Genomic DNA, 16,587 nt, shown 5'->3' on the forward strand with positions numbered 1-16,587 from the left:
AGTTAGAAGTTAGCCAGATAAAAAGGACTGGGGGGAAGCTGTGGGAATGAAGCACAAGAAAAACATAGACAAGCAACCTGGTCTGCATGGTAGTAAATAAGTAGGTTCGTGGTGTTTGAGCATCATGTAGAGGTGGCCAAGATTGCTGAGGGGTTTTAAGTGTTTGTGGTAGATTCTTTTTTTTTTTTTTGAGATGGAGTCTCACACTGTAGCCCGTGCTGGAGTGCAGTGGCACGATCTCGGCTTACTGCAACCTCTGCCTCCTGGCTTCAAGTGATTCTCCTGCCTCAGCTTCCTGAGTAGCTGAGATTACAGGCACCCGCCACCACACCCAGCTAATTTTTTGTATTTTTTAGTCGAGATGGGGTTCCACTGTGTTGGCCAGGCTGATCTTAAACTCCTGACCTCGTGAACCGCCCACCTCGGCCTCCCAAAGGGCTGGGATTGCAGGCATGAGCCACTGGCCCTGGCCATGGTGGATTCTTCTGGCTGCTTGCATATGCAGAAGTCTGGAGATGAGGAAACCAGTGACAAGCCGTTGCTGTAGTGCTGCACTGAGATGACAGGCTGTACTGGGCAATTGTTGTAGTAGCATTAGCAAGCGGGTGGCAGAATTGAGATCTATTTGAACCAGGACTTGAATGACCAGTACAATTACAAAAGGAGCACATCTGCATTTCATTTTGGAACATGTTTTTATATTTACTGAACTGGTTTGTGATACTTTAAAGATTCTCTTCCAAAAAAATAATGAAACCACATTCAGAATACCAGTGGTTGCCAGGGGTCAGTGATATGGGGTTGGGGACAGGGAGAGGGGTGTGACTGTAAAAGGGCCCCAGGTAGGATCCTTATGGTGATGGAAATGTTCTTTATCTTTACTGTTTCAATAATATATAAATGACTATATAAGATATGACTATATCAGTATTTTGGCTACTGTCAAAATCTTGCTGGTGGTATTTTACTATAGGTTTATAAGATATTACCATTAGGGGAAACTGAGTAAAGGGTACATAGGATCTCTCTATATTCTTAACAACTGCATATGAGTCTATAATTATCCCATAATAAAAGTCTAATTTTTTAAAAAGTATATTGATCACAGTCCATGCCTGTAAGGTGTGTTACAACCTTACTATAGCAGTATGGAAAGAATTAATACAGATTTATAACTAAATACCTACTCTCTGCAGCATTTACTTTGTGAGTCCCAATACTCGATTTAACTTTGATATTGTTTATCTTATGATTTCAGAGACATTCCATAAGTGGACCAATCTCAACATCCAAACCCCTGACAGCCCTGTCAGATAAGAGACCAAACTATGGGGAAATCCCTGTTCAAGGTACGTGTAATATGCCATAGCATTTCACCTTTTTTGTCAGTTTTTGAATTGTTCTGGCTTCTTTGGCAAACTAAATTATTTTCTTTGCTCTTGATATTATTTCAATCAATCTGGTATACCTTTGTATCAGAAGTTCACTAATAAATATATCTGAATTCCAAGTGGAGAAAGTAGTTGTTAATGAATGCATCTTTCCTGACAGCTGTCATAATGGGTAATAGTGTACACCATTACTAGGCACTGTTTTCACAGTTCCTCATGGCATATGTATTATTGTCATCCTGATTTTACAGATATCAAAAATGAGGCTTAAAGAAGTTAACTAAGTCAATTCAGGTTAACACAGTTAGTTACTAAGCAGTAGCCCAGGGCAGCCTGACTTCAGAGCCCATTCCTTAGATCTCTGGGCTGTGTTTTGTTACCCTGAGGGAGCTGAGACTCTGGAAGATGAGGCTCAGCAACTCTTTGGAGCCCTTGGGAGGAACTTGCTGTTTTCACGCAGGCTGGAGTGCAGTGGTGCAATCTCGGCTCACTGCAACCTCTGCCTCCCAGGTTCAAGCGATTCTCCCACCTCAGCCTCCCGAGTAGCTGGGACTACAGGCGTACACCACCATGCCCAGATAATTTTTGTATTTTTAGTAGAGACAGGGTTTCACCATGTTGGCCCGACTGGTCTTAAACTCCTGACCTCAGGTGATCCGCCCACCTCAGTCTCCTGAAGTGATGGGATTATAGGTGCAAGCTACCACACCTGGCCTTCCATGTAACTTTTTATGGCAGAGTTGGCACCAGAACCCAAGTATCCCACCTTTTGAGGTTGAGGCTCCTTCTCTTACCCCGCACTGCCTCTTCATGTGCGGTACTGAAGTGCATTGGAAAGATGAACTGCAGCATCAGGGTGTGGTGCTGGGAAAAGCAGTGCTTCATTTGGGGTGAGTGTGGGAATGTTCCCAAGTGTCCCCTCAGGGCCTGAGGGCTCCTCTTCACTGATGCAGGCCAGTTACTTCCATGCGTCAGGAATTCTTGGTTGTGCAAGTTAAGCTCTGTATGTTAGACTAGAAGGTTTCAACAGATTTTGGGTCAGAAGTAAGCAGACTTGTGAAAAGTATTCAATTAGAGAACCCAAAGGACTGGCTCCATGGGCTCCATATCGTACCAGTGCCTGAAGAGTTCAATTTGGTTGTGGAACTGGCCCTACGCCTGTCATCTTCAGTGTTCTGATAAGCTGGTTGTGTACACATTTAGGGGCAATGGAGCACAAGATGCTGCTGCTACTGCCTTCCTGGCACAAAGACTTGCCTTCTGCCCTGCTTCTTGGCTCTGGTTCATTTGTCAGTCATGAACTAAGCTCTTTTCTCACCTCAGAAGATTTTGCTAAGGGAACAAATAGTGGAAGGTTTAAAGTTTTCTTAACCCAAATACTCTGCATCTCTCCTTCCTGTCTTTACATCCCATCTCCCAGATGAACCCACAAAGGATTTTCATGTGTGCAGTGCAGAGATCTTGGCCTCGCCATGGCCTGGTTGTTAACCTCAACCTTTTTGGTGCTGTCTCCTCACCTGTAAATTGATAGTGAATACCTAGCTCACTGGGTTGCTGGGCTCTTAACACCCGCAGCTGCTGAGATTGTCAAGGACTGCTGTGTCCCCAACCCAGCCAGCTCAGTCGTAATCTGATATGACCTGTCAGTGGCATTTGGCACTGCTGAGCACTCTCTTCTAGGACATTCTTTTTGGTTTCCCCAATAGCACACTCCTGTGCCTTCTCCTCTCTGTCAGGCTGCTGCTTCTCCCTCTCCTGTGTGGCTTTTCTCCTTTTTTTTGGTTTCTTTTTTCTGTTTCTTTTTTTTGTTTTTTTGAGACAGAGTCTCACTCTGTCGCCCAGGCTGTAGTGTAGTGCAGTGGCACGATATCAGCTTACTACAGCCTCTGCCTCCTGGGTTTAAGTGATTCTCCCGCCTCAGCCTCCCGAGTAGCTGGGATTATAGGCGCAGTGCACCCCACCCAGCTAATTTTTGTATTTTTAGTAGAGACAGGGTTTTGCTATGTTGGCCAGGCTGGTCTCGAACTCCATACCTCGGGGTGATCTGCCAGCTTCAACCTCCCAAAGTGTTGGGATTACAGGCGTGAGCCACCGCACCCGGCCTGGCTTTTCTGTTCTTCCCGACCCGTACATGGAGGTGTGGCCCAGAGCTCAGTACAGGGCCTTTGTTCTTTGTCCTCACTTTCTTTGTTATTGTATCCTGTCTCATGACTTTAAACACTATTTTTGCGCTGAGGACTGTCAGATTTGCATCTCTCGCCTGTTCTCTGGACTCTAGATTCATGTATCCAGTTGCCTACTTGACATCTCCCATTTTGATATTGAATATTCTCAGTGTCTCCAGGACAAGATTTCCCCCATTTTCCAAACTTGTTCTACATGTAATCTGCCTTCCCCATCTCCATTCATGGCAGTTTCATCCTCAGAAACCTTGGAGTCGTCCTTAACTCCCTTCTTCATCTTAGACTTGTTCAGTTGTTTAGGAAATCCCACTGTCTCTACTTTCAAAATATGTCCAGAATAAGAGCATTGCTCTTTTCTCTACTGTCACCTCCCTGGTATAAGCTACCATCACCTCTCAGCTGGGTCCTGGCAAAAGATTCCTAATCATGCTCACTGTCTGTTCTTGACACTGTAGCTTGAAAAACAGGAATCAAAACCTACTAAGCTAGTCAAACTCTCTACCGCTCCCCATTTCTTTTAGAGGAGGAGCCAGAGTTCTCTCAGGGGCCTCCAGACCCTCACAGCCTGGCCTCAGTGTCCTCTCTAGCCTCTTCACTTTCTTGCTCACTCTGCCTCACCACATAGGCTTCCCCTCTGTCCCTGAGCAGTTGGGCATATTCCTGACTTGGACACCTTGCACTGGCGCTTCCTTTACTGGAACCTTCTGCTGGATTGAACCTCCTCAGCAAGGCCCTAAGTACCTTATTTAAAGATAGAAACCACTCGTTCTCCCACACACCCCTTTCTCTGCTTGCTTTCCTTATCACTGGCCCCCTTCTAACATCCCATATGGTTTGTCTATAATTTTTATTTCTTTCTCTCATTTCCCTAAATCGTAAGGCCCATAAGGCAAGATTGGTGTCTGTTTTGTTCACTGAGGCATCCTTAGCACCTGTAGAAGTACTGGACTCTTGATAAAAAATTGTGAGATGAGTGAAAGAAAGAAGAGTTAAAGTTTGTAAAGTGCTTAGCAAAAATTCTTTCCCATGGTAAATCTTTGCTGTTTGATTTTATTCCTATATGTGTGAACTTTTTCTGAGTAGCTCAAGTGGCTGAGAATGATAGCTCTCACTGGCCCATAGTCAAATATTTTAGACGCCTGAGTTGCCTGCAGGATTTTGCTTAGCTGCCAGCAAATAACTAAAGTTGTGTCCTTGGCATCTTTAAAAAGCTCTGTGTGTTGAAGGCAGAGATGAAAACCAGGAATTCAGGAACATTTTCACTCTGCTGCTTGGTAGGTATGCCCTAGTTCTGTCAATAGTCAGCCTTTTGACCTTCTTCAGTCTGCGTTAAGTGTGGTCAGAGCCAGTGCAAGCATGCAGCAGCCTCTGAGAGTAAGTGTAACCCTGTGCCAGTGCCCTAAAGCTGTGAGTCCAGCCTGGGCACAGTGGTGTGGCTGCAAGCCTGAGAAAGCCCAGGAGGAGAGACCCCTATCTGAGGGCACTGAGGTGATCCTGGGGCTTCAGAGCACACTGATGCTCCATGTTCCAGGTGGCCTCTGAGGAGAGTGGAGTGCTGCACTGGGAAATGACTCAGGGTCTTCCCATATCTCCTGAGCTCAGCTGAAGCCAACCCTCGAGGCCTTCTCCACTCTCCACTGCTGCTTTCCAGGCTTATCCTGATGGGGTCAGAGCAGGGCGAGATTTACCAGAGGAAACCAGCACCAGTAGTGTGTCTCAAGCTTACCTGAGTCACTTGTTAAAATATAGAATCTCGGGCCTCCCCTCAGATCTAGTGATGTAGACTCAGTAGTTTGGATATGCCATTTTCACAAGCACCCCAAGTGACTCTTAGGTATAAGTGAATTTGGAATATTATTGGGCAAATTTCTGTTACCTTGGCTTTTGTGGGTAGAGAAGGGGTGTGGGAGGTCTGTAGGCCAAGGTTATTGAAGACACAGATTAAATGTGTTAAGATTCTATTCCTGGCTCTCATTTTATCATCTGGTGACGCATCAAACGGTAGTGCCAGTGGCATGGGGTACATGCCGTCAGTCTACGTAAAAACTGGTCTCACTCTCCACTTCAGTCTGTTGTCATGCCTTAGTGGAGCCTGGTTGAGACATTGCAAATACAGGAGAAAGGAAACACACTTAGGTGAATCTATATCACAGTAGTTGATACTGTGATCTTTTATCATAAATAGTCATTCAAGAAAGGAACCATTCAGAAAACTAAGAACAACCAAATGATTCGTGGCCATAAAAAGCCACTGTGGTTTTCCAAATTGTGATGAGAGTAGGATTTCTGAGCTCTGTCTTGAACTGCTTTTCTTCCTTGGTTGTCTTATTTACTTTGGGATGAATTTAAAAATACAGTATGTAGTTTTCATTTTAAAAATTTCAGTGTCCTCATTACTGAAGTTTAAAAACATGCTGCCAGGCCGGGCGCGGTGGCTCAAGCTTGTAATTCCAGCACTTTGGGAGGCCAAGACGGGCGGATCACGAGGTCAGGAGATCGAGACCATCCTGGCTAATACGGTGAAACCCCATCTCTACTAAAAAAAATACAAAAAACTAGCCGGGCGAGGTGGCGGGCGCCTGTAGTCCCAGCTACTCGGGAGGCTGAGGCAGGAGAATGGCGTAAACCCGGGAGGTGGAGCTTGCAGTGAGCCGAGATCCGGCCACTGCACTCCAGCCTGGGCGACAGAGCAAGACTCCGTCTCAAAAAAAATAAAAATAAAAAAATAAAAACATGCTGCCTCTTGGAAAATGGCGTGAACCTGGGAGACAGAGCTTGCAGTGAGCCGAGATTGCACCACTGCACTCCAGCCTGGGGAGCAGAGCGAGACTGTCTCAAAAAAAAAGATGCTGCCTCTTGCTCCACAATAGTTTTTTTATCTATTATCCTTTAGCATCATGCACTTGCAGGAAAATGTTTCATACCAGAGAAATCTTACTATAAATGCCCTTAATCAAATGCTCTTTTGTTGGTGTTACCAGCAGTTGAATTAAATGGCTAGGGTCATGACTGGTGCCACCTTAGTGAATCTTTGTAGATAGTATATGAATATTAGCATTTGTGCCCTAAGCTGAAAAGCACAGATTCTGCTACCAGGTACATGGATACAGGTCGTTGAAAAGTGCACAGTGACCAGATGAGCTCCAGAACGTTAAGCATAAGCCTCAGCTGGCTGGTGTAAATGATTGAGAAGCCTGGGATTGCCCAGTGTCAGTGTGATACTATCACTGTGTCTCTCAGCTCAGGCATATAGATATCTTAAGAAGTTGGTTAGTCCAAGTGTAGTTGTGTTCTGTAAGGAAGTTCATACCATTATTATCTGTCTAAATTATGTTACTTGAGGCTAAAGATTTTTGTAAACTGAGTATTTTGGAAAAAAAAAATGATTTATGTTAAGGATACATGCCATAAATTTATATAAAGTTTGGAGGTTTTACTGGAAAGTCAAACCTTCTGTTCAAAAAGCTTCACAGAATTGTCTTTTTTACTCTAAATCAGATTTTGCCTCAGCTTTAGATCTAGCCTTAGGCCATGAAAGTCCCAGGATAAAATGAGATAAAAATCCTACCCTCATGTACTTTACAGTCTAATTGCATATTTAGTCACTCCCCCTTCTTCTTCCTCTTCCCTGTGGTTCTTGGTAAAAATCAGAATATCTCGGCTCCTGTTTTCTCCCCAACATATCATGATGAAAATTTTCAAACATAAAGAAATGTTGCAAGAAGTTGTGCTGTGAATTATCCACATACAACCTAGATTCTGTGGCATTCTTTTATATTTGCTTTATCACAAAGTAAGTTATAATCACTACCCTTCAGCATGTATATTAGTATTTAAGGTGTTCTGTCTCTCTGTATGTTTAAACTCTTCCTTTTGAAATAAGTTTAGACTTAACAAAAATATTAGAGTTCCCTTCCAGCTTCCCTTATAGGAACATCCTACATAACTGTAGAACAATTATCGAAAGTAAGAAATTAATATCAGTAAAATATTATTAACTAACCTACAGAATTTATTTGGATTTTACCAGTTTTTCCACTAATGTCCTTTTTTAATTCTTGGATCAAATCGAGGCTCCTAGTTTCTATTTAGTTGTCTTATCTCATTAGTCCCCACCAGTCTGTAACTGCTTCTCTCTCTTTCCCTGTCTCGCATGACCTCAATATTTTGAAGAATACCTGTCAGTTATTTTGCAGAATGTCTCTCAGTATGGGCTTGTCTGATATTGTCTTCTGATTTAAGTTGAGTTTATGGGTTTTTTTTTTTTTTTTCATTTTTTTTGTTTTGTTTTGTTTTTTTTTTTTTTTGAGTTTTTTGAGATAAGGTCTCACTCTGCAACCTCCGCCTCCCGGGTTCAATTCTTGTGCTTTAGCCTCCCGAGTAGCTGGGATTACAGGCACATACCACCACACCCAGCTAATTTTTTTGTATTTTTTGGTAGAGGTGGAGTTTCACCATGTTGTCCAGGCTGGCCTTGAACTCCTGACCTCAAGTGATCCGCCCACCTCGGCCTCCCACAGTGTTAATATTACAGTTGTGAGCCACCGTGCCCAGCCTGAGTTTCTGTTTTAATGGAAGGGATACTGCGGAGGTGATGTGTCCTTTTCAAGTTATTTTATTGGGAGTACATGAGATTGACGTGTCCTGTTACTTCTGATGTTAAATTAACCTTGTTCACTTGGTTAGGTGATTGTCTGCTAGGAATTAGTAAATATCTTTGTGTTAGTCCATTCTTGGATTACTGTAAAGAAATACATTAGGCTGGGTAATTTATAAAGAAAAGAGGTTTAATTGGCTCACAGTTAATGCAGGCTGTATAGGTGGCATGGTGCCAGCATCCGCTCAGCTTCTGGTGAGGCCTCAGGAAGCTTACAGTCATGGTGGAAGACAAATCAATAGCAGGCATGTCACATGGAGAAAGGGGAAGCATGAGAGAGAGGAGAGAGGTGCTACACACTTTTAAACAACCAGATCTCACAAGGACAGCACCAAGCCATTCATGAGGGATCTGCTCCTATGACCCATAGTTCCCACCAGGCCCACCTCCAACACTGGAGATTACATTTGAGCATGAGATTTGGAGGAGACAGACACCTAAACTATATCAGTTTTGTTCCTTCTTAAGCTTTCTCTCACTGATTTCAGCACTTATTTATACATTTTGCCCATAACAGTTATTACTGTGGTGTTTCAGTGATGGCTTTCTATTTCCTCATTCCATCTGTAAGGAATTATTTGTATGTATTCTATTGACATCACTCATTTATATTGGTATAGACTCATGGATATTTATTCTTTGGATTATAATCTACTACCATTTTTATTTGTTTTGTTGTCAGGTTATTCCATCAGTGGCTGTTGAGAGATTTTTCACATTGATTCCTTGTTCTTTCAATGCACCTTCATTCTACCCCTGAAATACTTTCTGGCACCACAAGATGCTCCAGCCCTATCTTGGTTTTTTTTCCTGCACCAGCCCTGAAGTCAACCATTTCTTTAAGGAGTTCTGGTTACTTTTTTTCTTTTCTTTTTTTGAGACAGAGTCTCACCCTGTCACTGGAGTGCAATGGCGTGATCTCGGCTCACTGCAACCTCCAACCCCTGGGTTCAAGTGATTCTCCTGTCTCAGCCTCTCAAGTACCTGGGATTATAGGTGCGCGCCACCATGCCCAGCTAATTTTTTTGTGTCTTTAGTAGAGACGGGGTTTCACCATTTTGGCCAGGCTGGTCTCGAACTCCTGACCTCGTGATTCACCCACCTCGGCCTCCCATAGTGCTGGGATTACAGGCGTGAGCCACTGCGCCCGGCCTAGTTCTGGTTACTTTTGTTAGAGAATAGTATTTAGAAACCAAGATCCAGACCAGGTGCAGTGGCTCATGCCTGTAATCACAGCACTTTGGGAGGCCGAGGTGGGCGGATTGTGAGGTCAAGAGATCCAGACCATCCTGGCTAACATGGTGAAACCCCGTCTCTACTAAAAATACAAAAATTAGCTGGGCGTGGTGGTGTGCACCTGTAGTCCCAGCTACTCAGGAGGCTGAGGCAGGAGAATTGCTTGAACCTGGGAGGCAGAGGTTGCAGTGAGCCAAGATCGTGTCACTGCACTCCAGCTTGGCAACAAAGTGAGACTCCATCTCAAAAAAAAAAAACAACAAGATTCGGGTGCTAGATGTGCTCATTGCTACTGGGGTTTCACAGCCTTTAGTCCCTCTCTGGATAGAACTAGGGAAATTGTATGTGTATGTACCAACCCATGTATATACACTATCTATCCTATCTGTCTGTCTGTCTACCTACCTATCTTGTCTATCTACCTATCCACCCACCCACCCAACTACCTACCTGTCTACCTATCTTATTTCTCTGTCTGTCTGCCTATCTATCAAGAACTGTAAGTTTGTACTGATACCTGACTCCAAGCCATCACCAATGGGTTCATTCCAGAATTTTCCCTTTCCTTGCTTATAACTTCTTTCTTTTAGGGTTGAGAAACCTGGCTCTCATTATCTGCAGTATATTTATTTATTTGTTCAATCTTAATATACATATACAGAATTACTTAAGCCAGTTCCTTTTTCCCTACTCCCTTCAGTTGGTCTGTCATGGTTTTGTAATGTAGTTAGATTAATTTGTAATAGTCCGCATTCTGTTCTCCTCCCCTCCTCTCCCTCCCTCCCCGCTGTTCTTTTTTTTTTTTTTAATTTATATACAGTAAAATTTACACTCTCTGGTATACAGTTTTGTGGGTTTTGACAAACGCATAGCCATTTGTCACACAGTTCTGTACACAAGAATTCCATCACCCCCAAAATTCCCTCATGCTACCCCTTTGTAGTCAACCCCTACCATACACCCCATTCCCTAGCAACCACTGATATGTTTTTCATGCCTATAGTAGTGCCTTTTCTAGACTATCATATAAATCAAATCATACAGCATACAGCTTTTTTTTTTTTTTTAAGTCTGGCTTCTCTCACTTGGCAGCATGTTTTTATTTTGCTGTTTTTGGGCAGAGTGTTTTATAAATGTCAGATATAGTTGGTTGTATTGTTCAAGTGTAGGTCTTCTATATTTACTCATTTCTGTCTGCTCGTTTCTAGGAATTACTGAGAGAATAGTCTTGAACTCTGAAAGTCTGGTTGTGGATTTCTGTTTCTCCTTTTAGTTCTATCAGTTTTTGCCTCATGTATCTTAAAGCTCTGTTGGTAGATGCATACCCATTTGGGAATGTGTTAAGTCTTCTTAGAGAACTAGCCCCTTTATTTTTATGTTTTTTTTTTTTTTAATCTCTGATAATATCCCTTGTTCTGAAGTCTTTCTTTTCTGATATTGATGTAGCTACTCCAACCTTCTGTTAGTGCTTGCATGGTATATCTTTTTCCATCCTTTTAATTTAATTTAAATATATGTCTTTATATTTAGGGTAAGTTTCTTGTAGACGGTATATAGTTTAGTCTTTCTTTTTTATTCATTCTGACATTTTGTCTTTTAATTGGTGGATTTAGACCATTCTCAGTTAATATGATTATTGTTATGGTGAGATTAAAATCTACCACCTTGTCGTGTTTTGTATTTGACCCATCTGTTCTGTTTCTTTTTCCTGTTTCCGCCTTCTCTTGGGTCCATTGACCATTTGTTATTACTTTGTTTTATCTCCCCTACTGAGTTATTTGTATCCATTAAATTCTTTCAGTGGTTGCCTTAGGTTAAGATTTGTCAACCTTGCCCTTATTAGCGTCCACATAACTGTCTGTTGTGGAGGATTGTTTTGTGCATTACAAGAAGTTTAGCAGTATCCCTGCTGTCTACCCACCAGAGTGCCAGTGTCACCCCCATCTCCCCAGTTATGACAACCAAAAATACCTCTAATTTTTGATTGTCACAACTGGGGAAATGGGGGTGATACTCTAATAATCCCCTGGGGGGCAAATTTGCCCACAGTTGAAAACCAGAGATACGGTTTTCACAGTTTTATTTGTCTAATTTTAGCAGAGAGATGGAAACTATAAGAGAAAATCAAGTAGGAAATCCTAGCCAATCTTGCATATTATCTGCCTTTTCCCTTCTTAGAGACTTTGTTTCACTTAATACCATGTTTTCAAGGTTCATCCATTTTGTGGCATGAAACAGTTTCCTTTCTTTTTAAGGCTGAGGCTGGAAACTGACTCACACCTGTAATCCCAGCACTCAGGGAGGCCAAGGCAAGAAGATTGCTTGAGCCAAGAAGTTAAGACTAGCCTGAACAACATAGTGAGACTTCATCTCTATAAAAATAGTTTTTTAAAAAAGATATATTAATCATAGTTATTTTAAATGCCCTATAGATCCAATGTCTGTGCCATTTGGTTTTATTGATTACTTTGTGTCCTGGTGTAGTGAGCTGGGTATGTTGGCTTTTTCTTGGCTTTTTGTACATTTTACAATTCTTTATTGAAAGCTAGACATCTTACATGGATAGTAGATTGATTTTATGCCTTGAAATGGACACCTCTTTTCTTCTACTTAGGTCTTTAAATGTGGGAGTTTGAGTTAATCTGCTCAGGAGCTGGGCTGGGTTTGAGGTTTGTTGTTGCTGTGATTGCCCTCAGTGCAGAACAGGCTTCCAGTTTCTCCAGTAATACTTTGTGTTTAGAGTGGGGAATAGTTTTCCAGAGGGCTTTTCTTAATGCCTGTTCCAATTTCAGTTTTAGGCTGTAGTTTGCATTTCATCTCAGAACCCTCTTACAATGCTTTCCGCTGAGTTTTCCTATTTATTCATTCACTGAGGGCGTGTTTTCCTTTATAATATTGGTCATATTTGTAATAGCTGCTTTTAAGTTCTTTTCTGCTATTTCTAGAACATAGGCCATCTTCAGGTAGGTTTCCATTTCTTTTGAGTATGGCTCATTTTCTTTTTTCTTTGTATGTCTAGTAATTTTGAGTTGTGTCTTGGGTGTAAGGATCACATATTGTAGAGTTTTTTTTGTTTTGTTTTGTTTTGTTTTGTTTGAAGCAGGGTCTCACTCTGTCGCCCAGGTTGGAGTGCAGTGGTGTGATCCTCACTCACTGCAGTGTCGACTTCCTGGGCTCAAGCTGTCCTCCCACGTCAGTTCTCCAAGTAGCTAGGGCTACAGGTGTGCACCACCATGTCCGGCTAATGTTTTTGTAGAGATGGGGTCTTGCTGTGTTGCGCAGCTGGTCTCAAACTCCTGGGCTCATGCTCCTCCTCCTGCCTCAGTTTCCCAGCGTATTGGAATTACAGGTGAGAACCTGTGCACCTGGCTGAGAGACTTGATTCTATTATGTTCCTCTGCAGAGTATTGGTTTTTGTTTTAGCAAGCAGTTAACTTGGCTCACCTCAGACTCCAAACTCCCTGCAACTGAAATACTTGTTCGATTATTTTGTCCATAATTCAGCTCTTTGGAGCACGAGTACTTGTGGACTTCACAAGTCAGTGAAGGATTTGGACAGAGTTTATATACAAACTGTTGGCTCTGTTTTCGTGGCTCTTCCTTGCTGGTATTTTCCCCACACCCTCACTTTCCATCTGCTGTGGTTGTCCCAGGATATGTCGTCTAGTTCTTCAACACAGTAAGACTGGGTTTTCTACCAAACTTCAGCTGCCCCACTTGGCTTCAGTCAGCAAAAGCTACTATTTTAAAATCTATTTGCCTATAAATTTGATTTGGGAAACGGTAAAGGGAAAACTACCTGTAACTATTTATTTCTGCAATTAGAATTAACTAGCAGACCTAGTATGCCCATGTTACGTATCTGTCTGAAGTAATCAGAATGTATCTCTGTTTACGTTTATCCCTTTATCTGAGCCCTGGATCTGCTCCTCTTGGACTTTCTCACGTGCTGTTAACCTTATGTTCTTGATGGATTATTTCCTCTCCTGTATCTTCAACTTTACCCTCTTTACTGGCTAGCTCCTTTCTGTCATTTAAAAATACATCTTTCCTTTGTTAAGAAGGAAAAAGGTCCTCCTCTTGCCCACCAGCTGCTATACTTTCTTCCTTACTCTTGCTCAATTTATCTCCACATCTTTCCTGTCTCCCACTCCCGCCTCAGCACATTCTAATCTTATTTTTGTCCGCACCAGTGTATTGAATTAATTGCTGAGACCAAGATTACCAGTAACCTCCATGTCACCAAGTGCACTCCCACGCCATCACCTGTGTGCTTACAGTTTCCAAACGATATATTCACATCAGACTTTTCTTTTGCACTCTCTCTCATTGCCTGGTCCACATCTTTCCCTGGGTATCTCAAAGGGTTCTCAAATTAAGTGTATTCACGTCTCTTCCTTCCATAATCCTCCTCACCTGTCTTACCTCTATATGTGGTACCTCCTTCCTTTTTTACCTTCATATCCATCTGTCGGCAAGTCTGTTGATTCTGCTGCATCAAAGAGCCCTTGAATCTGTACGTCACATACTCACTGGTACCACCCAAGTCCAAGTCACCATCATCTCTTACCTGTACACTCTAACTCATTTTCCTGTATAAACCGTTACCCCTCTCCAATCTGCTGCAGCCAGAAAAATGCTAACGTGGTAAAACCTCCATTGGCTCCACTTTGCCAACTAGATAAAGTCCAAACACCTTACCCTGGAGTTTGCCTATGTGACTCACACTTGCCTGAGCTGGCCCTCTGGCCTACCTTTGAAGGCTTACCTCACTCTGCTCTTCCCCTCCCTCTGAACATCACCACAGTGTCCTAGATTTCTTTGGGGATATGCTGAGCACTCAGTTGGGAACACTCTTTTTCTTCTAAGCTCTCCTTTGCCTGCATAAAAACTATTAATTATCCTTCTAATCTCAACTTTGCTGTCATTTCCTGAGGAGACCTTTCCTGTTCTCCCCCTTAAGACCAGGTCACGGTGCCCGCTGTGTTCCCAGAACCCCTTGCTTTTTTCTTAGCATCCCTCACTCGTAATGACTTTTTGAATGTTTGCTTCTACTCTAGACTCCAAGTTCCATGCGATCAAGTTTGCTGTCTCCTTTCTTTTTTTCTCTGACCTTGGCACCAAGCCAAGTGCCTGGCAAGTAGTGGACACCCAAATGATTTTTGTTTAATGAATGAATGAAGACAAGAATAGCTCCACATGGCAATAGAATAGAATCTGTTACTGTAAATATAATATCTCCTGCCTGCTACACTCAATTGTAATACACTGATCTTATTTCCTGAAGAGAGATAAACCAACAGTTTGACATGAACATGGAAGCCAGCCTACTTAGTAGAGTAGTAAATGAACCTGTGTTTTTACTGTGACAAATACCCTCTGGGCAGATTTGATTCTCACAGTGGAAATACTTCATGAAATGGCAGCAGTCTGGATTGTGGCTATTAAAATTTAATACAAGTAATTTTTAAAAGAATAACCTATTTGGGTTCTCAGTGCGTTTTGTGTATTTTCAAAAAGTACTTGTGGGGCTGTGACAAAGACAGTCTGTCAAATTGAGGCAGACTTGGATCCTTAACCATGCAGTAAGAAACAGACTCAGCCAGCAATGGGCACATGTATCAGCAATACATTTCATGAACTTTTTTTTGCAATTGTGCCTATAGTGTGCATTGCAAAACTTAGACATGTTTTCATATAGGGAATGACCAGGGCTTATGCCTGTGTCCATAGCAAGCACCTTGTTTTGATTTATTTGTCTTTTCAACCTTCGTTTTCACTTTCTTAACTTGCTGTGTTTTTCTTTGGGAGACTACAATTTTTAGGGAAATAACCACAGTTTCAAAATTGTAGAATGGAAAATTTGATTAAATGTAAAACATTGATTTTTGTTTTCTACTATTTCCATGTTCTTTTGACTTTGTTTTGTCTGTCAGATTTTGTGCATAATATACTCTTCCTGTATGGATAAATGCCAACTGCCAACAGAGTTCAGAATTCTGATTGATGCTTGCTGATGGGCTCTTTGCACAGAGATGATGTTTGTTCAAGATAAGAACACTGTAGGGACTCTTAAGCTATATACATCCCATCTTTGTTAAGCTCATCCTTCCACTCCCCTAGGCCTCCAAAGTAGTAAATAATTATAACCAAATGTTCCTCATACCCTTAGAAAATAAATTTTAGCTGGGCTTGGTGGCTCATGCCTGTAATCCCAGCACTTTGGGAGGCCAAGATTGGAGGATTGCTTTAGCCCAGTAGTTCAAGATTAGCCTGGGCAAGATAGGGAGACCTCATCTCTGCAAAAAATTAGCCAGGAATGATGGTGCATACATATAGTCCCAGCCCCTCAAGAGGCTGAGGTGGGAAGATCACTTGAGCCTGAGAAGTCAAGGTGGCAGTAGCCAGGATCATGCCACTGCACTCTAGCGTGGGCAACAGAGCATGGTCCTGTCTTAAAAAAAGAAAGAAAAAAAAAAAAAAATGAGGCTGGGTGCAGTGACTCACTCCTATAATCCCAGCACTTTGGCCAACATGGCAAAACCCTGTCTCTACTGAAAATACAAAAATAAGCCTGGTGTGGTGGCAGGCGCCTGTAATCCCTGCTACTTAGGAGGCTGAGGTGGGAAAATCACTTGAACGCAGGAGGCTTAAGAGTTTGAGACCAGCCTGGGCAACATGGTGGAACCTCGTCTCTACAAAAGGTACAAAAATCAGTCAGGTGTGGTGACTCACACCTGTAGTCCCAGCTAGCTGGGAGGCTGAGGCAGGAGGATCACTTGAGCCTGGGAGGCAGAGGTTGCAGCCAACAAAGATTGCGCCACTGCACTTCAGCCTGGACAATAGAGGGAAACCCTGTTCCCCCCGCACCACCAGCCCCCCCAAAAAAACAAAAAACAAACAAACAAAAAATGAAAGAGAAGAGAAAGAGGAAGGAGGAGGAGGTGGAGGAAGAAAAAGAAAAAGAGAAAAGAAATTTTGGAGTGAAGAATATATGTTATCCTTAAGAGATAGCATGATATGCCATTACTTTTGACATCATTATATTTTTAGGAGGGATCATGTTTAAATTGTCAGTTCTTAAAAAGAATTGGTGGACGTTTTTGGCTGAGAGTCTTCA

At 42.4% G+C, this 16,587-nt stretch overlaps 1 protein-coding gene across 1 annotated transcript in view; it reads left to right on the forward strand.

The window, feature by feature from the left end:
• The window catches only part of SPECC1L (sperm antigen with calponin homology and coiled-coil domains 1 like), a 94,663-nt gene that overhangs the window by 25,237 nt on the left and 52,839 nt on the right, over positions 1–16,587 (forward strand). The window contains exon 7 of the mRNA XM_023197830.2: positions 1,259–1,349. Coding sequence (XP_023053598.1) covers positions 1,259–1,349 — 91 coding nt within the window. The remainder of the gene's footprint in view (positions 1–1,258; positions 1,350–16,587) is intronic.

The sequence above is a fragment of the Piliocolobus tephrosceles genome, chromosome 19 (genome assembly GCF_002776525.5).
Source record: "Piliocolobus tephrosceles isolate RC106 chromosome 19, ASM277652v3, whole genome shotgun sequence".
Taxonomy (NCBI): domain Eukaryota; kingdom Metazoa; phylum Chordata; class Mammalia; order Primates; family Cercopithecidae; genus Piliocolobus; species Piliocolobus tephrosceles.